The sequence below is a fragment of the Thalassophryne amazonica genome, chromosome 6, assembly GCF_902500255.1.
Source record: "Thalassophryne amazonica chromosome 6, fThaAma1.1, whole genome shotgun sequence".
Classification (NCBI taxonomy): Eukaryota; Metazoa; Chordata; class Actinopteri; order Batrachoidiformes; family Batrachoididae; genus Thalassophryne; species Thalassophryne amazonica.
Window position 1 is genome coordinate 69,158,467 of NC_047108.1, and position 27,571 is coordinate 69,186,037.

General features: G+C 40.7%; 1 protein-coding gene across 1 annotated transcript in view; it reads right to left on the minus strand.

Moving 5' to 3' along the window:
- Positions 1-27,571, minus strand: part of lmbr1l (limb development membrane protein 1-like) — a 51,267-nt gene that overhangs the window by 10,960 nt on the left and 12,736 nt on the right. Inside the window, exons 2-6 of the mRNA XM_034172411.1 lie at positions 15,046-15,130; positions 1,905-1,938; positions 1,411-1,550; positions 793-896; positions 492-691 (exon numbers count right to left, since the gene is read on the minus strand). Coding sequence (XP_034028302.1) covers positions 492-691; positions 793-896; positions 1,411-1,550; positions 1,905-1,938; positions 15,046-15,130 — 563 coding nt within the window. The remainder of the gene's footprint in view (positions 1-491; positions 692-792; positions 897-1,410; positions 1,551-1,904; positions 1,939-15,045; positions 15,131-27,571) is intronic.

Sequence of the window (27,571 nt, forward strand, 5' to 3'; positions counted from 1 at the left end):
TTTGCAGACACACTCACTGGTTTCTGTTCATTTACAAAACTGTCATTGGGAAAACCCCTTTGTACCTACGTACATTCACTCCTTAATATTCACAACACAAATCGCAGTTTACGTTCCTGTAGCTTCATCAATCCCCTCATACCCAAACCTGCACCTCCTTCGGTCACTCCTCTTTTCAGTTTTCATCTGCAACAGATCTAAAAGCTTAGCTCATTTATTCCACTTTCCACTTTTAAAAATTCCATACAATCAACAGTACAAGATCACTGTATGTGCTTTTACCCATTTGCTTTTTAACATATAACACTGCAATTACTGCAAATATAATTCCTTTTTATGATTAATATGACTTGCTTTATAATTGTATTATCTATTTTTTCTGTTTTTCCATTAAGTCCTGACTGTTTTGAATTTTTTGTTGTTTATGCCTCTTTTGATGCCTCTTGGCCAGGTCACCCTTGTAAATGAGAACCTGATCTTATCTGATCTACCTGGTTAAATATAAACAAACAAACAAAATAAATAAATGAAAATGAAAGGATTTCTGGTATATTACAGGCAACTCACCATAGAGGCTCTTCCTGGCCATACTGTCATGTAGGAGGGCTGATGCCACCCACACAATGCCAAATACCAGCAGTGCCAGCAACAACAGCAGCACAACTGCTTCATACACTCGTGCCATTACGCCCTACAGACACACACAAACACAAAATATTACATTAACAGGCTCAAATACATTTTTGGTAATGGATACAGGTGTAATGTACTGGAGGAAGTCAAACAGAGTACCTTCTTGGATCCTGCAAATCCCTCAGACTCAGTGAAGAAGTAGGCAAAGGGCATCAGGAAGACCAAGGACAAATTAGAGAAGAGAAAAACTAGGTTCCACAAACCTAACAGAAGAAAAGATAGATATTTTTTAAACCATCCACACGTTATTCTTCAACGATTTTCCACACCTAAAAATTGCACTGAAACATTTTTGTAATGCCACTATTTTCCACAGTGAGGCAGTGCAACAACAAGGCTGTGGGAACAGATGAGATTGTGCAAAAACGTACATCAAAGAAACAGTTGAGATTATAGTCACAATATTTCTCATGAAACAACAATACAGACCTGTTTTCTATGTCAGCTTCATATTGACTTTGTTGGGAGTGTTTGCCTGAGGTACACACACACACACACACACACACACACACACACACACACACACACACACACACACACACACACACACACACACCTAATCTATATTAATTATCTCTCTAAAAGCAGGCCTGTACACGACTGATTTGCTGTCATTTCCAAAGACCCTAAAAAATCCGAACCAGTTTTCAAACAGCAATGCTTCCTATGCATATCAAATACTATTTTTACACTGTGGATGAAGACAATAAAATGTACCACGGATAAGAGATCCATTGAGCCACTGCATGTAGTAACTCTGTGGGAAGATGAGCAGCACCTCGTTGGACAGAATGGAGATGGGGAGAAGGAGCACAGCACAAACCGCAACAGACAGGGTGAATGTGCACAACCACAGCCTGGGAAGAAAGAGAAAAAAAGCAACAACAACAACAACAAAAAGCAGGAAAACAGGTTGTGAGTAAGGATTCTTGTTTCAGAACTCTGTTTATTCTCATCTCAACCTTATTGTGTAATTAAAAGGCCTATATATGCGCCCAGTGAAAAGGCAATGAACTGCCCAGTGTGTTAGGACAAAGGGCAGAAAGGGACTGATGTGCCCCCCCCATCCTAACACAAGCACACATCAAATGACCACTCGACAACCTCTCTTGTGTCACACTGACCCATTCATTCATGAAGACACACCAACACTGTGACTGAGTGAGAACAGACTGCCAGAAAACAGTTAATCATTACAGCTATTCACTTACACAATTTTGTTGACGGTGGCATCTTCAATATCATCTGAAAAGCAGAGAGGCAAACAATTACAAAAGATACCAAATTAGTACAGACACACCAGTAAATGCACCACACCACCCCCCAACCAACATCACTGCAATTGAGAAAGTATTCAGAACACTGGGGGTGCAAACAGAAAAAAAATGTTAAAAATTTGAATGTCAGATTCATGTCTTGAGGATCTGGGGCTTCTTGATTGTGATTGTGAGAGTTCTTACAGTGCATCCAGAAAGCATTCACAGCACTGCACTTTTTTAATGTTACCTTATTCAAAAAAAAAAAAAAAAAAAAAAAAGAGCTCGAGTGCATCCCGTTTCCACTGATGATCACTGAGATGTTTCTAAACATTAATGTTGCTTTGAAGGTCCCAATGAGCACAGTGGCCTCCATCATCCATAACTGGAAGAAGTTCAGATCCACCAGGACTCTTCCTAGAGCTGACCACCCGTCTAAACTGAGCGATCGGGGGAGAAGGGCTTTAGTCGGGGAGGTAATCAAGAACCTGAAGGTCACTCTGTCAGAGCTCCAGCATTCCTCTGTGGAGAAAGGAGAACCTTCCAGAAGGACAACCATTTCTGCAGCAATCCATCAATCAAGCCTGCATGGTAGAGTGGCCAGACAGAAGCCACTCCTTAGTAAAAGGCACATGGCAGCCCACCCGGACCTGCCAAAAGGCACCTGAAGGACTCTTGGACCATGACAATTAAAGTTCTCTTGTCTGATGAGACAAAGATTGAACTATTTGATGTGAATGCCAGGCACCAGCCCTTCAGTGAAGCATGGTGGTGGTAGCATCATGCTGTGGGGATGTTTTTCAGCGACGGAAACAGGGAGACTAGTCAGGATTTAGGGAAAGATGAATGCAGCAATGAACAGAGGCATCCTGGATAAAAACCTGCTCCAGAGTGCTCTTGACCTCAGACTAGGGAGATGGTTCATCTTTCATCAGAACAATGACCCTAAGCACACAGACAAGATATCAAAGCAGTGGCTTCAGGACAACTCTGAATGTCCTTGAGTGGCCCTGCCAGAGCCCAGACCTGAATCCGATTGAACACCTCTGGAGAGATCTGAAAATGGCTGTGCACCGATGCTCCCCATCCAACCTGATGGAGCTTGAGAGGTGCTGCAAAAGTGCGCCAAACTTGTGGCATCATATTCAAGAAGACTTTGGCTGCAATTGCTGCCAAAGGTGCATCAACAAAGTATTGAGCAAAGGGTGTGAATACTTATGTACGTGTGATTTAGTTTTTTGTTTTTAAAAAATTTGCAACCCCCCCCCCCCAAAACACCTTTTTCATGTTGTCATTATGGGGTGTTGTGAGTAGAATTTTGAGGGAAAAAATGAATTTACTCCATTTTGGAATAAGGCTATAACATAAAATTTGGAAAAAGTGAAGCGCTGTGAATACTTTCTGGATACACGGTACTAATAATGACTACCAGCTGTGAGTAGTCACTTTCTAGTTTGATACCATCCCCCAGAAACACAGGGTTTAAACTTTCACTCAATACCCAACATGTCCCACAGGGTGGCCAGAGGGGATTCACAGACTACGTTTACATTCAGCCAATACCCCTTTCATAACCGGAATATTAGCAATAACCCAGCTGCGCACGGCCATGTAAACACCCGCAAAAACCCGAATATGCTCATATTCCGGTTTTTAAAAACCCGAATATGACCCCTGGGTTACTCCTTTTCTAACCCGAATATCAGGTCATATAAACGCGCATCGGAATATCCCCATAGAAAGGAAAATTATTTTGTGTTCTGTGCATGTCCTAGCCACAAGGAATCTTGGTCTTTTGAGTACGGCAACTACTTTTATGTGGCGCGCGCAACCCACCGGACACCACAGAGGCAGAGGTAAACAAGCATGGGGAAATCCAGACACGGCAGCACAGCACCACACTTTTGGAGTGAGGAGGAAACTGAATACTTTATTAGTATCGTGAAAGACATGAATATAATGTCTTTTATTGACGGGAGAAAGTACTGAGATAGCGATATTTACAAGAAGGTGGCCGAAAAGTTACGCGAAGCAGGATTTGCACGAACGCCAGACCAAATCAAGCACCGGTGGAAGACGTGCGTCGCTGTTTAGATAGGGGTATTCCAAATGATACCAATGACCATGTATACAGGAATAACTCTGTCTGCTTAAGCATGTAAACGGGTTATTCCTAATGATTCAGAAACTGGAATATTGACCTTATCCCGAATATTAACGGCATGTAAACGTAGCCAGTGTAGATTAGATGGAACATTATTAATCCCTTGGGAAGACTCCCTCAGGAAAATTGAGGTTCCAGCAACACTGTACAGGAGTACACAGGATAAGAAGCACACAGAGCATCAAAAGTGAAAGTACAAACAAACAAACAAAAAAAAACATTTGTAAATATAAATACAAATACCAGGCATATTGTTCAATCTAAATGCTGACCTCCCTTCCTCCTGTGGAGAGAGAGAGATCTTCCCCCCATGCTTGAGGTGTTGTCACACTGTGACGGACAGAACAAATGGATTTGTCACGCATTTACATATTATCCGGTGGCAAAATTGCGTAATCCGTCAATCTCTCATGGATTTGGAGCTCCGGTGGACAAATGACATCACATTTCCACTGGCAACACAGAGAGCTGCATTCAGAAAAACTTTTCCTGGTTTCAAGACATACAACCCCAATTCCAATGAAGGTGGGACGTTGTGCAAAATGTAACTAAAAACAGAATACAATGATTTGCAAAGCCTCTTCAACCTATATTCAACTGAATACACCACAAAGACAAGATATTTAATGTTAAAACTGACAGACTTTATTGTTTTTGTACAAATATTTGCTCATTTTGAAATGGATGCCTGCAATATGTTTCAGAAAAGCTGGGACAGTGGTATGTTTACCACTGTGTTACATCACCTTTCCTTCTAACAACAGTCAGTAAGCATTTGGGAACTGAGGACACGAATTGTTGAAGCTTTGTAGGTGGAATTCTTACGTGATGTACGACTTCAGCTGCTCAACAGTCCGGGGTCTCCGCTGTCGTACTTGGCGCTTCATAATGCGCCACACATTTTCAATGGGTGACAGGTCTGGACTGCAGGCAGGCCAGTCTAGTATCCGCACTCTTTTACTATGAAGCCATGCTATTGTAACACGCACAGAATGTGGCTTGGCATTGTCTTGCTGAAATAACCAGGGACGTCCCTGAAAAAGATGTTGCTTGGATGGCAGCATGTGTTGCTCCAAAACCTGAATGTACCTTTCAGTATTGATGTGCCATCACAGATGTGTAAGATGCTCATGCCATAGGCACTAACACACCCCCATACCACCACAGATGCTGGCTTTTGAACTTTGTGCTGGTAACAATCTGGATGGTGTTTTTCCCTCACGACGTCCATGATTTCCAAAAACAATTTGAAATGTGGACTCATCAGAGCACAGCACACTTTTCCACTTTGCGTCTGTCCATTTCAAATGAGCTCAGGCCCAGAGAAGGTGGCGGCGTTTCTGGATGTTGTTGATGTATGGCTTTCGCTTTGCATGGTAGAGATTTAACTTGCACTTGTAGATGTAGCGACAAACTGTGTTAACTGACAATGGTTTTCTGAAGTGTTCCTGAGCCCATGCGGTAAGATCCTTTACAGAATGATGTCGGTTTGTAATGCAGTGCCACCTGAGGGATCAAAGGTCACAGGCATTCAACGTTGGTTTTTGGTCTTGCCGCTTGCATGTAGAAAGTTCTCCAGATTCTCCTGATTATATTATGGACTGCAGATAATGGAATCCCTAAATTCCTTGCAATTGAACATTGAGAAACATTGTTCTTAAACTGTTGGACTATTTTTTCACGCAGTTGCAGGGTTCTAGCTAGCGCAAACTTGCGTTATGGCCCGTTACGCTATAATTTTGGACTGTTATGCTTATTTTCAATACAGCGTCTAATCAACCGTTTGTACGGCGTGACCAGTTTGAAGTGTGAATCGAAGCAATGCTTCAATTCAATGGCTCGTGGCTCTTTGATTCGCTGCTCTTCAGAAGCGGTAAGTCCGCTTCTTAACCCCTGTGAAAGCCATTAAAATATCATGAGTCACTTTTGTGTGGATTAAAGTCACTAACTGGGACTCTTGTCTTGTTGCAGTCAACAAACGAGAATCGTCCTCCGTTCCGTTGGCAGAGCTTCAAACGCTGTGCGGCTCTTTGCTGAGACAGAGTCCACTCGGAATTAATAACTTCAAAACGAATTGCTGCTTTAAATAAAATGACACCTCTTACAAATGTTGCAATACAGACAATAAACTACAATAGACTAAAACGTTTTTTCCTCCAAAAATGAGACGTCCTGCACTCTTTATAAAACTGACCTGCAGCACAGCTGCAAGAGCTCAGCTCATAGGTATGGAAAGACATCCATGCCAATAATAATGTCTGAAAGGAAATGCTTTTGACAAAAACTAACAGATTTTATTTCTGTTTATGTCCAGAGATCAAGGATCCACCATGTAGAGTTTATTATGTCCAGAGTTTAAGGATCCAGTAACCAAGTTCATATTTATTTACTTTAAGACTCAATAAAATGTTGTTCAATTTCAATTTAATCAGCTTATAAAGTGCCAAATTACAACAAAAGCCATCTCAAGGTGCCTCACACAGAACAGTTCAACATAAAAAAAATAAAATAAATAAATAAAAATAAAAAAATTCAATTACCTAATTAAAAACAGAAGTAAAAGAATAAAACATAAAATAAAAACTACTCATAAGAAAGAGAATAAAAATAGGTTTTAAGTCTTGACTTAAAAATGTCCACAGACTCCGAATGCCTCACTGAGGGCCATGTACTGGCAAACTCAGAATGAGATTGCCTACTCAACAAACTTCCCCAGCCTTCTGGACATGATGAAGGGACTTGGGCTGTCGTACCTGGCTTTTCCCCTTTGGGTACCCCTAGAATGGGCAATTTTTAGCTTGAATTTTCAAAAGCTTCCCCCTTCAGCACCATCACCCCCCTCGGTCGCTTCGCTCCCATGACATTACCACTATGCTAAAATTTTATCCTAGCTAGAACCCTGAGTTGTTCACAAAGTGGTGATCCTCGCCCCATCTTTGCTTGTGAATGGCTGAGCCTTTTGGGGATGCTCCTTTTATATCCAATCATGACTCTCACAATTAGTGTCCTCAGTTCCCAAATGCTTGAGTGTTGTTAGAAGGAAAGGTGATGTAAAACAGTGGTAAACATACCACTGTCCCAGCTTTTTTGAAACATGTTGCAGGCATTCATTTCAAAATGAGCAAATATTTGCACAAAAACAATAAAGTTTATCAGTTTAAACATTAAAAATCTTGTCTTTGTGGTGTTTTCAATTGAATATAGGTTGAAGAGGATTTGCAAATCATTGTATTCTGTTTTCATTTACATTTCACACAATATCCCAACTTCAATGGAATTGGGGTTGTACTCAACAACTGTCTGAGACCACAACCAGAACACATCCATCCTGAAAAAGAGAATGGCTTCTGACCATCAATTTGGACAATAAACATGATCTTCACTGTCCGCCAAATGCAAGAAAAGTGTTGAGAGCAACACCATTCATTGTACCTCACCTTCATTGACTTGACAAAGGAGTCTGGCAGCTTGTCACGCCCAATTCTGTGGAAGACTCTGAGCAAAACGGGCTGTCCAGAGAAATTCAGCAAGATCCTGAGGCCTCTTCATAATAACCTACACTCTTCATTATCTTCATGGCAACAATCATCCACCTGATCAAGGACAAGTTGCCACCATTAATTGACATCATGTACAGAAAAGATGGAAAGCTCCATAGCCTGAGCCGATGGAGAGCCAAGGTGAAAATCACCACCACTTCACTCTTGGACTTCCAGTATGACAACAACATCCTTGACAGATGCCAATGATCCACACAGGAGAGGAAGCCTTTGAAAAAGTGTGGACAAATAACATGGAGGAGAAGAGGAGAAAGAGGAAGGAGAGAGCGCAAGAGCCTGACCGGCAGAAGCTTCCCACAGCAACCACGTGCAGCATTTGTCAGAAACAGTGGGCATCAAAGCTGGGCTTGTTCTCTCATCTCCGCCAGTGGATGTCTGGTAGATGTTAGTTTCATCCATGTGTTATCTGTTCATCTTTTGTTCACGTCTAGAAGTGCTACACATGCACATTCAGTGGTTGTCCACTCATTCCATCAGCGCCCCAAATCCACCAGAGACTGACAGATTAGGCGATTTTGCCACCGGATAAATTATTCCAGTCAGTTACTAATCAGTTTACTCAGTCTGTCAAAGCATGACTACAACATTACAACAGATGCTGAAAAGCAGGATGCAACTGTTGATATATTACAGCTTAGGCCTTGGACAGGACCTGCACCCAGGTAGCATCCTGGTGTGGTGCAGAGTATGTTGAAATCTCAAGTTTCTGTTGACAGCAATTAAATCTTATACCGTAAAGACCTGTTTAGGTGTGTGCTACCAGAAGCTCCCAGGCTACAGACTGGTTACAATAGAAGCCTTACAGACACCATCTTCATGCTATAAGCCAAGTTGAGCCTCTACAATGAGGCTGTGCAATGACTTGCACTAAAGTGATTTATCTGACGTTTCAATGATGTGAGAGAAACATGTACATGTGCACTGTTTATTATCCAGTTAGTGAGCATAGTGAACAGGTGGCCACTAGTTGATACTGACCAGTGTCCTAAGGTGACGACTGGATGTGTTCAGTACTGAGCCTCCTCGGAGGATCCTTGGGTAGGATTTGTATAAATGATTTTCCATGCCCAATCCACTTTAGGAATCTGGGCGCCTACGCATGCACACACGCACACAAAAACAGTATAGTAACTTGCAGTATGAGCTTGCACATTCTCAGTTACTGTACATTTTGAATGAATAACCCATTTGACTACATGGTGCAATAACATCTTCTTAAATTATCCCATCATAGTTGTTCAACTGAAGACCAAGGGCTGAAAACCAGTTCTTGACATATTACTTTCAATAACAACCGGTGTACTTTGGTATTGCACAATAAAATTGCTGCGAGGCACAACTGTTTTCATGTTGATGCACAGATGTCATTAACTACAGAGGGCTAACGTATAACAGGTTTCCAAGGATTCAGTACTCGGAAAGAAAAATAAAAAAGCTGGCTGGTTCCCAGGTCCCAGCCCAGCCACAGTGAGAACAGAGACCTGCAACATCTGCTTCCAATAGCAACATGCTATTGGATTTGTTCTAAAACTGACAGTGCAGTCACATCAGAAAACATAAAACATTGTTTGAAGTGATAATAAAAAGTCAATGTTAACCAAAACAAAATTTTCTTACAGTTAAAAATGAAAGTACTAATTCAGTGTCATGACAAATAAAGCACCTCTTTGTAGGGACAGTAACAGTCAAACCTCATGCTCCTGACCGTTAAGCACAACACATACATTAGAGTGACACAACGTGTTGGTTTACAATCAGAGCAACTGCTGAGTGATCAGACAAAGCACCTAACATGCTGTGCACCTCCCTCCGTTCTTATCCGTCACTGCACACAGCAGAAAGGAACGCACATGTAACACTGTAATTCTGCGATTCCACAAAACATTTCTACATCACACTGATGCATTATGATACTGTAGTGTCACATTGTACAACTGTGTGTTGTCCGGTCAGTAAAAACTTTCATCATCACTTAAGCTTTGAACTTTTTCTGCCGTGATTGTTTTCATGCTGCATCAGCTGAACACACGCAGCACACATGGAAACACGTCAACCACTTTGTTGTTACTCTTATGGGATGACAAATTCTTATCACGGGGGGGGGATTTCTCCAGGTGTATCGACAACAATAAGAAATGGCCCACTCCTAATTTGCAAATATTTATTTTTTAAAAAGCCCACTGATTTAGTACAGAGGTCTCAACCTTGTTCCAGAAAGGACCAAGAGGGTGCAGGCTTTCATTGCAACCACCCACTCCACCAGGTGATTTCACTGATTAATTGATTCCACCTGCTCAAAGTGATGTTAATCACTCTCTCTGCCCTTTCTGGAATGAGTTTGAGACCTCTGATTTTGTAGTTTTCCTGATATACTAATGTTTGCCAAGTGCAAATAAAATTTCCAACTTGTGTGAGTACTAGCTAGCTTTCCGGTGAACAGTCAGTAAATCCTGAAGCAGTGCTGATTAGAAATCATGCCTCTGCATGGACTCCACCAACCTAACAAAGTAAATAACCTAATAACAGTAATAGCCTAATAAAAAAAACAACAACAACAACAAAAAACTGCTGAGAATCCTGGAATGTAATACACAAGGATTTCCAATAGAGAACCACACAATGGTAAAGTATGCATTTCTAGATAAATTAACACGCAGCAAAGTAGGCTGAACTTTATTCCAACAACTTACATACTGTTGCTTATGTGAACACTTAACAACTATATGAACCTCACAAATAGACCAAACCTGACACTATAACACACGGTTTTTCATGGGAACGAGTAGTTAACAGATTTGTATGACTAAAGGTGCATTGACCCTTGCACGCATTTTGGCTTGTACTCTCGCGCACTTCATCGCGACAATGCCACCTGCTGTGTTCCGAGCTGGATGCTGCGCTTTGTGCACTGGACGCTGCGTATATAAAATAATGATTTCGTGGCGGCTTAATCATTTTTTCCTCAGAGTTTGGCTGTTGAAAACACCTCTAATCGCTTCCAGAATCACAGAGGACCGTTTCAGCAGTAGCTTTTTTTCCCTCTCTCTTCCTCTCTTCTGTGCTTCGTGAGGTGGATAACGTAATTGGAACAGTCTAAAAGGCAATTATTTTGTAATATTTATATTGGTAAAACAGTTGCATGTTCATTCCTTCTCACGAACAGCTGTAAAATTACGTTTATGATACATTTAACATCTCGTTATAATAGATCAGATGTGCTGTGCTGTGATGCAGTGCACTGACACAATCACTCGCACTCACACAGTGTTTTTTAATTGCTTGAGCAATGTTCACATGAAGTTCACATAATTAATGCGTGACAGAGATTTTGAACATTTCAAAATTTGCTTTGCGCACTTGCACAAAGCCACGCACAGTTTACAACTATTTGTGACAAGTTTACTCTCCTGCAGGGCAGAGTGCGCGCAAGTGTGCAGATCAAATTCGTGTAACTGTCAAGGCACCTTAACTTAAAGTGCATATCTTCTTCTTTGGCAGTTCATCGGTTTCAATTATGACCGTTATGGAGGGAATCCTCCCCTCATGTAACAACTTGCACGGTAATGAAGGCAAGCGGTGTTGTGCCCCCACTGCTTTGCTTCTCTGGACCTCCAGGTTGAGTGTCAAGTGGTGCACGGGTGTGCCACAATCTTGGCAGACATAGAGGTTGCCCCGCAGTGGCAGTAATCTTGACGGGTGATGGTATCTGTTGACCAACTACTGGGCCATTGACCTAGAGGGTTCCTCTGCCGCAGAGCACCAGGGACACCCTGTTGTCAACATCCTTGAAAGTAGTTTTAAGACATACCCTGGTCTTATCAATGGGTACACACCAGATTGGTGAGCATGCATGCCATAACCCTGGCCAAGTGAGGCTTAGGGTGTACTGACACTTGCCCAAGGTGAGCACCCAAGCTAGTGGAGATAAGGAGACGACTTAGACCATTGTAGACCGGTGTCGCTGACTGAACAGTCCCCCCCCCTAAAAATCGGTCCGCCCTGCCTTCAATGCGCATGCGTCAATTTGGTGCTCAGCAGTGTCATTTCTGAGCCTCACCAGTGATTCACTGATTATCACCTTGTTTCTGCTTAAAACTGCACTCCAGTCACGATCTATCTCAGTGACAGATATCTGAAGCTTTTGTACAACAATCATTTCCACATAAATTCAGCATCATCTCATAATAAAAGACTGAGGACCGATCAGAGCGGAGCAGTAGCTGCTGCTGCCCCTACGCCATTTCAGAGCGTAACAATTAAAATTAGTTACAATTCACTGATTATTGCCTCGCTTTCTGCTTAAAACTGACTTTACAATGATTTAATTTGTCATCTGATGGTTAATAATCACATTATTCCCTTTGATCGCTTTGGGTGTAGCGAGTCAGACTCTGATGTACTGCTGTGGTCCCAAATAACGCATGCACAGTGCAGGCGGGGTAGACCAATTTTTTTTTTTTAAATCTAGCCATTGCCCTAAAAGGTGCGTATCACTAGTAAATAAAATGTCAAATGAGCTGACCATTCTAAATAAATAAAGAATGATGAAAATATTGATGTATTTCATTTTGTTTTTGGTGCCATATTCTCAGAGAAATTGTTATACATAAACATGGGAAAATTAGCACGATTTCACCTGCCTCTGATAAATGCTCAGAAACCTCAAGCTGTGAGGAATATGAATTTGGGTGACATCATCTCAGGTCACGACCCTGAAATGAATGGGGTAAAATGTAAGTTTTTAGAGTGAAATCAGTGTTTTTGTGTACTTTGACAGTGAATATGCCAAAATTGTTAAAATATGTGCTTTGCGAGGATGGAATCACATGACTATTGTTATTTATTAGGTCAAAATATTTACCAAATATAATATTCTGAGGAGCAAAGTCTCTCTGGGACAGGGACAGAGTAGAAGTGAAGCCGGCCACAGAGTGAGTGAGAATGGTCTTCAAAAAATGGATCCAACCACAGGTCTTATCCTTTCCCTTTGTGAAATCTAACAAAGCATGTTGTCTCTCCCAAAAGCGTGGAATTGTGCTGACGCATCATGCTAAGCTAAGCTAAGATGCAACATGTGCGAGTCTGACTGATGAACCTGCTTCTGTGATCATGATTCGTACAACGAGTGATCGCTGTTAATAGGAGAACTATGACGTGGATCAGCTTCCAGACATTTTGGGTTATTGGCTAAGCTGAGCTAAACTGATGGCTAAGCTTAGCAAAGCTACAGGGAGACGTCCAAAGAAGGCTGCAATAGAACGTTGTTTTTCTGTGGACAAAACACAGCACCACACAGTAGAGTTCTACATGGCTCTGTGTCTGAACACAACAGGCGTGAAATTAGACACCACTTTCAAGGTATGTAATCATTATTATTCAGTCTTATTGAGACATATGCAATGGTTTTGTTGGGGTTTTTTCTGAATACACTGCAGGTTTACAAAGAGGTGGAGATGGAGAAATATTGATGACAAAATATGTTTGATTTGAAAAATCAATTTAAAGTCATATTACATTTGGAGACAAAAACAACAACAACAACAAAAAAAAAAACAACTCAGACCGACTGTGTGTACTGAAGTAAATCATGAAGTGGACCGTAGCTGAACACAGGTGGACTGACTGTCAGGCAGGTAATGCTCACCACCTTAGGTTACATCATGTTTATAACTAAAAATAGCTCTGAATCTGTGTGCATTTTTCAGATGCTGTATAGCTAATTTAATTATATCAGCTACATTTGGACTTGCAAAAGAGAAAGAGTTGCAAGTAATGATTCATAATCTGGTACATAATTTTTTAAAAGATAGTGCTGATTGAGTGTGATATGCCCTGGCCAAAAAGAAAGAAAGAAAGAAAAAAACTGTTGACAATCCTGAACATAATATACAACAATAAATGCTATGTTTCTGCCTTGTTACCTTTATAACTTTACAGTATATCCAAATCTGGATTTCCGTTTGGATCAAACTGTATTCGTGAATAATCAGACGCAAAACACAGGTTCCCTCCAATCTCAATTTTTATGCACTTGCATTCATAAAAGGTCATCACCAGGATTTAACGGGTTCTTTATTTAATATAATTATGATGACAATAAATAAGTATTTCCACTAAGTTTAGTCAAAACTCTGTCTTTAACCTTGCAGATATTCCTGCTCACAAACTGTACCTAAAGTATTTTTGCTGGTGGAGGTGCTGACTTTACACTCTGTATGCTCATAAAAACAAAAGGCCATTTCACAACAGAACATGAAATCCTCTATAACCGTGCTTCGTCTACAGAAGAAAATTCTACAATAATAATGTAATAAGGGCTGAAACGATTAGTCGAGTAACTTGAATAATTCGATTACAAAAAATGTTTGGGGCAAATTCTGTGCCTCGAAGCTTTGTTTAACGTTGTAGTACATATGCCAGGCCTGTGTGTGGCGCTGCAATGTCCGCAGAAAAACAAAAAACAAAAAAAACAGTAGAAGACTGGAGCATAACAGCTAATTAAATCTGCAACAATAGCTACCGCTTTCCAACGTGACACACAGAGTAAAATAAAGGCTTTTAAGAGAAAGATGGTCCAGCTGATCATCTGAAATAGGCTTACTGTGCATTTAAAGCGAAGCAGTGTGTTTGTCTATTTTTAAAAAATACACGGTCTGCTCTACGTGGGGAGGGACTATTGACCGGCTGCTGTCTCTCTCTGTCCAGTGTGAGGGGCTGTCAGACTGAGCGAGTCACAGCTCTGTCCCCGGCGGCTACATTGACAAACAGCAGAGGTCCACTCTTTCTTCTGTGTTTCCCTCAGACTCACACTGAGTGTTTGACTTAATTTTTGCTTTTTTGGGCAACACACAACCCTTCACAAACACGGCAACTCAAATAAAATAATAATAAAAAAAACTGACTGCGAGGCTGCATGTTCAACCTCCAGCTGAAATGCATCTGCTGAATTTTAAAGAGGGATTAAAAAAAAAAAAACACGCAGGAACCCAGTCCATCAACCTTTATAAAAAAAACAAAACAAACAACAACAACAACAACAAAATGGTTAAATTTTACAAGTTGGAGAAAACAAAACAGAAAGCCACATCCCATTGCCATTTCAGCAAAATGCCAACACTTTGGCGCAGTGACATTGTGCCCTTGCTTAGGAGAGCCCTGGACTATTGATGTTTAAAAACGCAAAAGTACTTTTTATCCGATTACTCGATTAATCGCCAGAATAATCAATAGCATACTCGATTACTAAAATAATCGACAGCTGCAGCCCTAAATGTAATGTACACAGTTGTTAACACTGGCAATTTTCCTCCAGCAGTTTGATGGAAAGCACTTTAAAAGCAGGCATTTATGCGGCACATCTATTAAAACTCACCTGTCACAAACTCTGCAGTCTTCTTAAAGTGGGTGAGGATGAGGTAGGACACTATATAAAGGCATGTAAACAGGAGGACACAGATCTGTGGAAGAGATATGAGACAATGTTAACTGTGTCACGAGTCCAATAAAACAAGTTGTGGCATTTCTTTTACATGTGCAACAGCCAACTGAAAAGTCACAATAACGCTATCAATCGTCAATCTTCTTCCCTTTAGATGAAGCCAAGACAGACAGATGGAGCTTGAAGATAAGCACTTTATTTCAACGACAGTGAAACAGGTAACAGTGGAAAAACTAAGGAGGATTAGGGGGAGTGCATGAAAAAAGGGTTAATGCTAGTGACAGACCGCCCCCATAATGCCCAGCAGGATTATTGTCTCACGTTAAACTCAACCACGGAAATGTAGGCTAAACCTTCAGAATGGCAGCAGTTTGGTCTGGAGAAACTCAGCATTTTTAAGTTCACATTAAGACAAAAGCAAGCCACATGTACAACAATCATTTTCTATACCTGTTTATTCCAATTAAAGATCACTGGGGGAGGCTGGATCCTATCTCAGCAGTCACTGGGTGAGAAACGGATCACACACTGCACACTCTATTGTAAGGCCAAGACACAGATTGACAAACTCACTGACGCATACAAACAATTTAAAGTTCACAATTAACAACCTGCTTGTCTTTGGAAGTGGGAGGAAGCTGGCGCACTCGGAGGGAACCAGCTCAAACACTGGAACACGCAAACTTCACACGGAAAGGACCAGGTTGGAAGAGAACCAGGGACCTTCCCGCTGTGAAACAACAGCGCTAATCACTAAGCCACTGTGCTGCCCACATGACAACAATTAAACAAGAATAACTTTTAATTAAGACAACCACACCATGGTGAAGTATTTACACATTTCAAGATTAACTAAATTTGCACTTCACTCTGATGCACACAGGACAGTAAACCGTTGTTTTCTGCAACAACTTACATTCTGCTTAACTACAACTCAACTATGTGAACCCAGCAAACAAAGACATGACAGTAGAACACACCGACCTGCATGAGAACAAGACATTAACGGATTTGCAAGACTAACAAATAGTGCATATCTCTGGAAAGCAAAGGTTGCTCCAATCAGGTGTCAAGATGAAATAGCTGAAGAAGAGGTCTGAAGTAATTTACAAGCTCCTGCTTAATTCATTCATTTTATACACTTATGGTTCACCCATCTAGAATCACCCACAATTCTCAAGTACCAACGAACCTACACGGTTTCCATCTCTCCCTGCCCTGCCAAAAGCTGATTTGCTATTTCAGGTGTTTATGAATACTTGATCGGCTGCAGGGTTCTCACCAGCATTTTGAGACCAGCTTGATAAATTTTTGGATACAAATCCCACAGTGCAGTGACATGTAAGGTTAGCAAGCTATGGACCTCTGTGGTTTGCCTGCTGCATCATCAGCCATAGTTTCATGGTGGAGTGGGACAGATCACAATTAGATTTGAGTCTCCCATGTGCCTTCAGGCAAATTGTAAATTAAATTTAATGTCTTTTTTTTTTTTTAAAGAAAACCTTAAGAAAACTTAAGGACCTGACTGTATTTCAAATATTTGAATTCCAGTGACATCATACTACACCTGCATGTCTGTACGTCTACTATGGAGAGTTTGAGTGTCTATTCCATAGGAAAACATGAATGCATGAACAAGTGAGTAATTTCAGCAATGAAAGAGGAGAGGCACGCTGGAGAACGGCAGAAATGTTACAACATGCTCAAAGGCGTCTGCAAAACCTGTTTCTTAAAAGAACATCAAGTCCAAAAAGAAGCTTTAACAAAGCATGACCATAAATCACCTAAAAACATCAGCAATCCAAAATATTGATTTTACAGCACAATTTAATACAACCAGCACATACAAAAAAAAGAGATGATGAAGCCACATGATAAAACAATGGCAGTGTTTCCATTCTTAAGTTATGACGTTTTGCACTACAAACTGAACAATCGGGCATATGGACATATTAAATGACGCAGTAACAAATAGGTCATGTGCATGTGCTCTCCCTTTCTGCTGGTAAAAAAAAAAGAAAAAAAAAAAAGGGGAAAGTGATCCAGTTCATCATCATCATCATCATCATCATAATAATAATAATAGGACACACACACAGTGAGAGACAGAAAGCGAGAGGAACAAAAGACCTTGCAGAACAACAATATGTATGTTTATCTCATCTGCGCAATTCACTCATAAGTGCCAAAAGTTCAAGCGCAGATTTCCTCCTCCAGTATTGATTTCACAGTTACAGTTTCCCTGGATACATCGAAATCATACCGTGAGAAAAATATTTGTACACAGACAAGCATAAGTCACAACCTGTTATTTGTAAGGGGCCAAAAACACTATTGTGACTTGCACTACAAATCAGTGAAGACAATCAATTATATTACAAAACTAATCTGCTGAGAAAAAAAAAACATAATTTACGGCATACAAGTGACAATGATCTAGATGATTGTCATCATCTAGATCAAATTCATGGTGGAGTTCATGGTAGACAAATAAGGTTGAATCAACTCCATCAGAGTACAAATGAACTCTTAGAGCCCCTACACACATAACACAAAAGACGCATAAACCGGAAGAAAATCCGCAAACCAAACATGAAATAGGGAGCCACTAACCATTGTGCGCGTCCACGAACACAGTGCGAGCAGCTGGAACGTGTTGCACCACATCGCGCCACTGATGTGGAGAAAAATAAAATAAAAACAAAACAGCTGTATAATTAGTGAATATCACTGGGTTGATATAAATATTAAATAAAAGGGGACACAATACACCCTGCGGTTAAATAAAAAATAAATGCCACTCACGGGATTCGAACCTGCAATTTACAAAAAGGGAACTTTACCACTGTGCTACAATTGCTGTCTTATAACAGGAGAGTGAAATACGTAAAATCAACAGGCAGATAAACATATGTTTTACAAAAACAGAAATTAGAGACGATATATGAACAAGCGTGTCGGGCCGATACGCATCATGCCGAGGTGTGCTGTGTGCCCGGCGCAAAGGCGAAAGATGTTTTATGTATTTCCACATGAGGACAGCAGGCAGACACGGGCATCACGGAGGAAAGTTGTAAGTTCATATCCTTCAAAACACGGAATGTGTTGCCCAGCTGGGACGTCCATAACCAGAGATCTCAACAGCAGCCACTGTGGGCGGACATGCCACATTGTCCATTCAGCGACCAGACCGTGTCACTCTGTTTCTGTATTATGTGGTCATTCATTTTAGTTATTTGTTATGTAATTGCGTATGCAGACATTGTCATAATTATTTATATACCTGTCCTGGTGGTAGTCTCTGTGTTTGTAATGTTACACGTTGTGTGCACTGACCTGTGTCATTTCCAGCTGTCAGTGTATTAGTGTGCTGCGATCAGCTGACAGGCACCTCGCCGTGCTATGTGCACTAAGACGTGGTGGTCTGCCCCCCATGTGAGCATGTATATATATATCAGCATTTTATGCAAGTGTGCCCCCCAACCCCCGCACGTGAAACACACGTATGCTGCCACGTTTTTTTGGGGGGGGGCGGGCAGCGGAGGGGCAACATGCGCACATGTGCGATGCACACGCATTACGCATTGCACCTCGAGTGTGGCATTGCAAAAAAATAACGGCACACTCGTGGGGGCACTTAGATAAATTTCAAATCCAGCTCGAAAGTGATCATCTGCTCAGTTTTCGTGCTAACAGCGCGAATGGCCACACAATTTTTAAGTGTCAAGCGAGGAGTGTTGGATGTTCATGTGTGTCACCTGAAATTTGGCTGACATCTGCCGCAAGAGGGATCGAATGGGCTATCACAGGGCACTCTGTCTTTCGCCGCTGGTGTGCGCGAATAACTGTAGCGACAGGTGTACGAAGTGTTGGAGGCAGCTCTGATTTTTCACGAATGGCATGCAATTCCTCCTTTGTGCACTCATCGGCTTCAATAGTGTTATGTGTGAAGGGGCCCTTAGAATTTATCAACTTGATTTAATACTACATAGAGTTGATTTAACACTATTTGGAGTGGAACCTTAAGTACTCAGTCTGTCTTACTCTGCAAGTTTTGTTGTGCAGCTTCATCTCTCCATTTTGTGGATAACAACTAGTCAGCTCAGCCTGTAAAAACTATTTGATAATACAGCATCTTTTAATAGTTAATCCAAAAGCAAAGGCAGGGAACAATGAATGGGTATTGGGTGAGAAAACTTTCTATGGCAAATCCATTTAGTTAATGGTTTTGGCAATGCTGGTAGCACAGAGAGCTGGTCACAGAGGGTAGAGAGTGTTCACCAGCCAAGCTTCTGAGGTTCCCCAAAGCCACTTTAAATGCACAGATTAACTAGTGCTGAAGCAAGTAAAAACAAAAAGCATTTGACATATATATGCAGTGACTGCTTGCATTGTATATCTGAACCGGTATGTGTAAAAGTAAAACTGTTTTGTTTGTGTAAGCAAAAGAACAGTATTCATTATTGTGTCCCAGAGGAGATATAAAGACAGACCGAGGACATGAGACATACTGTCCAACAAAACAAATAACATTAAATGAACGTTAATATCTATGCTTGTGAAATAATTTAATACGCCAGAACGCAGGTTTACGCAAGAGTGGTTTTGGCACCAATCTGACGCCGTAAGTCACTTCATGAAATCTTCCACACACAAAATTAATATACAAACATAAATCCAAGATGGGTTCAAAACATTTGACCCATGTGTGATAATCCATCCTTAATTACTAAATGATGAAGCAGAAATCCACAAACAGCTGACTTCACGCTCTGGAGACTCAAATAAAATCCAGTCCATCATCCGATCACACAACATTTCCCAAATCGTATCCCAAACACTGAGGCTAATATACAATAGCAGGGATGAACTACTTGTTCTACTCCTAAACGCATAACAAGAAATAAGATGAAGACGAAAGAGGGAAGAAAAAGTTCTTTGTCCTTAAAACTAACATTTTTAACTGGAATACCTCACTTTTGGAAGAAAAAAAAACTTTTTTTCTGATTTGAAAGAAACCTTATTTGGACTCATTTGCTCTTTTAGAAACATCTACAAAATTGAGGGCGAGTTCATAAATTTTTACAAATTTACTATAAGAGAGTTTTCAAATGTTAATTTTAAAAGGTTTTCATTGCATTACATGTATACCTCACATATGATCATGTGTTCAGTGATTTAAAGAAGGCATTTACTTACGGTTTGCATTTCTAACAAAAACAATTTGTTCTTAGCTTCTGCTTGCAAAAGCATTTGTGTTATGAATACATAATGCACCCGGTTTTCAAACGTTTAATTGTTGCATATATGTATATTTTAATTATTTCTGAGAGAATGTATCATGATAAGGCTACTTACATTGTTACCATATCACATCATTACCACCACCAACTGACAGAGTGGAATGCAGAAAAGGATGGGAGATGCCACAAGCTGTCTGAATCAGAACTCTACCAGGATTTCCACCATGCCCTGGTTTTGGGTTCATCATAAAAGCTACATTAAAATCCTCACATTAAGGCATGTAAAAGGCATAAATAAATAGATAGAGAAAAGACAATTCTGACAGGATTCTTGTGTCGCTTGGCAGAGATAATAATAACTAGTAAGTAAGTCCCTTTGGCTGCTCCCTTGTTTGCACTCAGGGTCGCCACAGCAAATCCAAGGTGGAACTGCATGTTGAATTGGCACAGGTTTTACGCCGGATGCCCTTCCTGACGCAACTCCACATTACATGGAGAAATGTGGCAGGGGTGGGATTTGAACCCGGAACCTTCTGCACTGAAACCAAGCGCATTAACCACTTGGCCACCACCCCTGCTCAGAGATAATAACAACTGATTTTTATTATTACTTCTGCTGAGGTGTATTTCCTGGCAATGGCAGCTCACCATCCTGAGAGGGAAGTTCAAGAGATGAGAGACTGGTCAGTGGCTTAAGAATGGGTGTTGACTAATAGCATTAGCTGTTTAGGCAAATGGGACAATGACAACACAAGGGCACTGGGATAAGTATGGGAACCTCTTACAATAATCACACATTATGTGGAAACAGGTGGCATTCTGACTTTTTTCATCCAAAAAGGTTTTTAGAAGGAATAGTTTGCACCATCTGTTAGTTATCACATTATGTGGTAACATACAGTGCATCCTTAAAGTATTCATAGCACTTCGCTTATTTTGTTATGTTACAGCCTTATTCCAAAATTGAGTGAATTCATTTTTTCCCCCTCAAAATTCCACTCACAACACCCCATAATGACAATATGAAAAAAAGTTTCTTGCTTTTTTATTTTTTGCACATTTACTAAAAAATAAATAAAATTAAGAAATCACAGGTATTTAAGTATTCACACCTTTTGCTCAATATTTTGTTGATGCACCTTTGGCAGCAATTACTGCCTCAAGTCTTCTTCAATATGATGCCGCAGTCTTCATGCACCTATCATGTCCAATCAACTGACCTTACCCTGGGTGGACTCCAATTGAGCTGTAGAAACATCTCAAGGATGATCAGTAGAAACAGGATGCACCTGAACTCAATTTTGAGCTTCATGGTAAGGGCTGTCAATATTTATGTACATGAGATTTCTTAGTTGTTTTACGAGGTCTATTAGAAAAGTATCCGACCTTATTATTTTTTTCAAAAACCATATGGATTTGAATCACGTGTGATTGCGTCAGACAAGCTTGAACCCTTGTGCGCATGCGTGAGTTTTTCCACGCCTGTCGGTTGCGTCATTCGCCTGTGAGCAGGCTTTGAGTGAGGAGTGGTCCACCCCCTCGGCGGATTTTCATTGTCAGGAAATGGCGGAATGATTTGGGCTTTTTTTCCATCAGAATTTTTTCAGAAACTGTTAAGAGACTGGCAGCTGGAAACCATTCGAAAAATTTATCTGGCTTTCGGTGAAAATTTTACGGGCTTCACAGAGAATAAGGACTGTTACTACAGCTTTAAGGACGTTCGGCGCGCCGCGCTCCGTGCCGCCATTGAGAGCCACAAACCACCGGATCATTTCTAAACAGATGGCTCTGTGGAGCCGGGACCGTCGTGTGCACTTTCTCTGGTTATCACAAGAGCTGGACATCAACCATTTTCCGGCAGATTTCACTTTTAACAAGAGATTTTGTCATGGAAAGCCGAGCGGAGGCTTCGCGCGTCACGACCGATTTGCTGATGGAGCGAGATAAAGGAACACATCCGTTTGTCTTATAGGATGGCTTTGAGATGGCGTTCAGACAGCTGTCGGTGGTTTTTCCATCGAGTGATTATCTGAGAAATTGTGGATGTGCCTGGACATGCCAGAACATGTCCCATGAGGCTTCATCACAGCATTACTGTGCGCCATGCGGCACCGCCGCGACGCGCGAAGCCTCCGCTCCTCTTTCCATGACAAAAACTCCTGTAACAGTGGAATGTGCCGTTCATTTCCAAACTGGACGCTATGTTTTATCCGGGACGTCGTCTGACTAGCACAGGAATTGTGAAAAGACGTGGACATCAGCACTTTTTCGCACATTGAGACAGATGTGCGGAGGAATTCCGCGAGTCGCGGCGGTGCCGCATGGCGCAAACCAACGCCATGATGAAGCCTCACGGGACATGTTCTGGCATGTCCAGGCACATCCACAATTTCTAGAGGACAAGTTGGGACATGCCTATCTCGGCTTTCAGTGCTTACCAGTCGAGTGAGTATAAGAGAAATTGTGGAGAGCTGGGCTTGTCCTCTGGCACTCCGAAACAGAGGAGTTCCTTTGTCTCGCTTCATCAGCAAATCGGTCGTGACGCGCGAAGCCTCCGCGCGACTTTCCATGACAAAATCTCTTGTTAAAAGTGAAATCTGATGTCCAGCTCTTGTGATAACCAGAGAAATTGCACACGATGGTCCCGGCTCCACACAGCCATCCATTTAGAAATGATGTGGTGGTTTCTGCCTCTCGATGGCAGCTCGGAGCGCGGCGTGCCGTGCGCCACTGTGGGCCGTCCTTATAACACTCCTTATTCTCTGTGAAGCCCGTAAAATTTTCACCGAAAGCCAGATAAGTTTTTCGAATGGTTTCCAGCTGCCAGTCTCTAACAGTTTCTGAAAAAATTCTGATGGAAAAAAAGCCCAAATCATTCCGCCATTTCCTCGCAATGAAACGACGACGAGAGGGGTGGAGCAGTACTCACTCAAAGCCTGCCCACAGGTGAATGATGCAACCGACAGGCGTGGAAAAACTCATGCATGCGCATGAAGGTTCAAGATTGGCTGACGTAAAAACATATGAAACAAATCCATATAGTTTTTGAAAAAATAAAAAGGTACAATACTTTTCTAACAGACCTCGTATGTATGACAAACAACAAATAAAATGCGCTATGAGACAAATAAACAATCGATAATTGCAGCTTGTTCACATTAATAAGCTCTTTTTCATTTGGTTAAATCCAAAATATTCCCACAATGGCACAGCCATGGAGTGCAGATTTGAATCAATCTAGACATTTTAGTCTTTTTGATTAAAAACTTGTTATTTCTGATTACCTTTTCAGTCAATATAGTGTTTCACACATCTGAAATACTATCAGTTATCAAGTTGTTCACCAATGAATATGGCTTTATACACGCTGAAGAAAACCATACACTCTGAGGCCAAAGGGTGTATGGTTTTCTTCAAGGTGTATAAAGCCATATTCATTGGTAAAACAACTTGATAACAATTTTATCATATACCTATAAATGATAAATGCATGCAGAACACAATGCATGTGCTCTGCCTTCGCTCACTGCCTCCGGTGGTACAGATACGGGACCTGCAAAGAATCCAAGTCATGGCCACGGAGCTCTGTGGCTGCTTTACAGAGACCATGCAGCGGGCACTGTGCATCAAAACAGCGAGCGTAGTCTCTGGACCTGTTGCTCGGCACAGCAGACAGGGGGGCGGTGAGAGTGGCCCGCTGCGGCGCTTATCGATCCCGCAGACTCAGTAAGCGCATTGGAGGTAGTGAGAGCAATCGCCGTGATGCCGCTCGGTGTCACGCACAGTTCTTTCCGCCTTGCTTAGGAAACAGCGCGTGGAACTTGAGGTGGATGGATAATGAAAGAAGCAAAACACCTTCGCAATTTCCGTCGATATTTTGATGAATTTCTTCATTTACAGCAGCTTCATTAAACAAATGTACTCGAATGATTATCAGAACAACGGCGAGCTTACAGGCTAACCTCCGCTAACACTAGAGGACAGTTGCCAGTTATGGCTTCTGAAACAAGGGAGAAAAAAAAAGAAACAACACAGTTCAGCTGAAGCATTATTGGACGTACGTGACACCGGTGGGAAATACACACGTGGAACAAGAGGTTCTTCTTAACAGACAGAATATTTTACATCCACTAATGCTTCAGCTGAACGGTGCCATTTCTTTTTTTTTTCTCCCTTGTTTCAGAAGCCATAACTGGCAACTGTCCTCTAGTGTTAGCGGAGGTTAGCCTGTAAGCTCGCCGTCGTGCTGATAATCATTCGAGTACATTTGTTTAATGAAGCTGCTGTAAATGAAGAAATTCATCAAAATATCAACATACGTAAATTGCGAAGGTGTTTTGCTTCTTTCATCAACCATCCACCTCAAGTTCTAAGCGAGGCGGAAAGAATTGTACGTGACACTGGATTGGCTGATCACTCGGGTGGTATGAAAAATATTACCTGTCCACAAAAAAGGTGTATTGCTATTTATTCTTTAGTGTTTTATCCAATCATATTGGCATATCATTTACAGGTATATGATAATGTATGTTATCATTACCTGACAAAATGCACTTTGAGTTTTTGAAGGTTTGTGGTGTTTTCCCGCAATATTTTAAATCCATAAGGCTTCCCATCAGATACAATTAGAAATTACATTTTCTTGTAAATCCACAGCCTTGTAGGGGTGCAGGCCTTTAGAAATTCAAGATTTGTTGGCTCTAGTTATTCTATTTGGATATTCAGAATTTGCTGGAAATTTGTTAAAGCAAAGGATAATAAAATAAAATAAATAGGCCAATTAAAGATCTGTAATGTTTTTATCTAATGTAATAGCCACAACTTGAGCCAGTTTAATTTAAATATGATGCACAATTCATATCTAACTTTTTTGTTATATATTAGTTAAAAATAATGTTATAAACAAATTGATATTGGATGGATGTATTGTTTGCTGCTGTGTTCAAAAATCTACACACAACAACTTTAATCTGAGCATCAGAGAACTGATCAGCTAAATGCAAACTATTATTTCATTAAATGTTTGTCATTGATGTCGGATTTACTCTGCACCACGTTTATTATTCATTTATTTGACTAGTCCTGTGACGTGTAAATGTTCCATTGTCTTCTTAAGCATAGTTATTAAGCACAAAGGTTTTGGCTTTTAGGTTTCTAACAGCTTGTAAGAAAACCTTAACTCTCTGAAAGCTGTTGTCTGCTGTATTTGCTTTTACAGATCTATGCTCAAACACACGGCAGGGCAATCTTGTCTTTTTCGTCAACAATAATGCATCTTAAGTTAGTCTTAATCAGCATTTTGTAACACAAACGTAACAAAACACATTTTGTCTCGTCTGACAAAATTGACACCAATTCCACATAGATGCAACCCCCCCAAAAAACAAAAAGAAAAAACAAAAAACATTACAGGCACTCCACCCAAGTCTTATAATGGTAGCAAAAATCATGCAGGTTTTTTTGGCAGCACACGTGTAAACACGATGGGTAGTATTGTACAGTGGTGGGCACAGTTCAGCTAATCTGATAGCAGATTATTATTGAAGCTAATGTTTTTGCTATCGGATTAGCTTTTCAGATAAGTTTTAAAACCATCATCGGACCAATTATCTTCCGATAGATTTAGTTCCAATAACTTTCAATCCGGTAACATTTTCTTTGCTGGTAAAGTTTAACGGTCAAAAACGTTTGGAAACCCTGAAATCAAACATTTTAGTCCGTTTATGGTGTGTTTATAGCCACTGAGCAGACTGGCTGCCTGTCGCTTGCTGATGATGTCATCATTACGCACAAAACGTGATTGGCCAGTTGACACAGGGAGCATTGTGGGTAGTGTAGTTCAGGTTCACTTTGGACATTACAGTGGCTTGTCCACTCGACACAAAAACAAAACAGACTAATTTTAACATTATTTTATTTATTTGTGGCTGTAATTTAATCGCCAAGACTCGGTGGGGGACAGGAGCAGTCATGGTGCAGCTGTCTGTACAGAGGGAGGGACTTTTCTTCATGTTTCAACACGGTTTTGGATTTTAATAAAAGGACGCTTTATGTGGATTATTTATTCAGATGAATCCTACTGAAACTAACAGGTAAGAATTTATATTTACTACGTGTATTTTACTCTGCCAATCAATGCATTAATGGATCTATTTCGGTTGTTTAAGCCACAGGGTTGAAAGTGTGTGAAAAAAGCGGCAGCTTTTAGTTTGTAAATGACAGTGTATCTAATACCGAGATAAACTGTGACTTCTAATACTGTGTTTTACTGCTTTTGAAAGATGATGACCGTGTTTGGGGTTTTATTTTTTTGTTTATTCATTTTTTTTCGTGGATTCTTTGTGTTTGTGATCCTTGAATTTAACCAGCAGCCCCTACAGTGCTTAAAGTGAAACTGGTTTATCAGAAGCCGACAGTGTAATCTGATGTGGCCGCGTCCAAATCAGTACTAATAGTTATTGTCGGTTATCTGTAATAAAGATAAATTTTTTAGCAGTTTATAGGTTTATCGTCATAAAAGATAACTTTTCAGTTGGTTATCGAAGCTAACTTTTTGGTTAGCTGTGCCCATCACTAGTATTGCAGTTGTGCCCATACTGTGTGTATATAGTACAATAACTGTGTAGTAATTGGAATAACAGGTGCAATTGTTGGCCAGCACGACAGTTACTATTGCTGTTAGTACAGTGCCTACATACTGAGAGTTACAACATTCAGTTTTCCAGGGTATTGACTGAGAGGCGCAATATTGATTCCATCAAGTCATCTTGCATTGACTGAATTGTAAATTACACACAACTCAACGCTGCAGGTTGTTGGATGCATGGGTTTACATTCCAAAAAATTTCAAAATGATGGGATGTTGTGCATGTGGATGCAAAAATTGATCTGTAAATGGACATAAAATATATTGGTTTCATGCAGATACATAAAGGAGGGAATAAAATAAGGGAAAATAAACCAATATCCAGCTCATGTCTGGGCAAGTTCATGTTCAAGCTTATACATACTGCGTACTTCTATCACTACCCTTCAGGCTTCTATATTATACTTATGTCTGACAAAATAATGCATTATTTTATATTACTTAATTATCGAGCTGATAACATCATAAAACTTTAAACTCTTTTGAGGTCAATGGTGCCAGGGCAGAAATGTATATTTTTAAATAGTACCAAATATTATTATTCTTGAAATCAGTAATGATTTCACTGCAG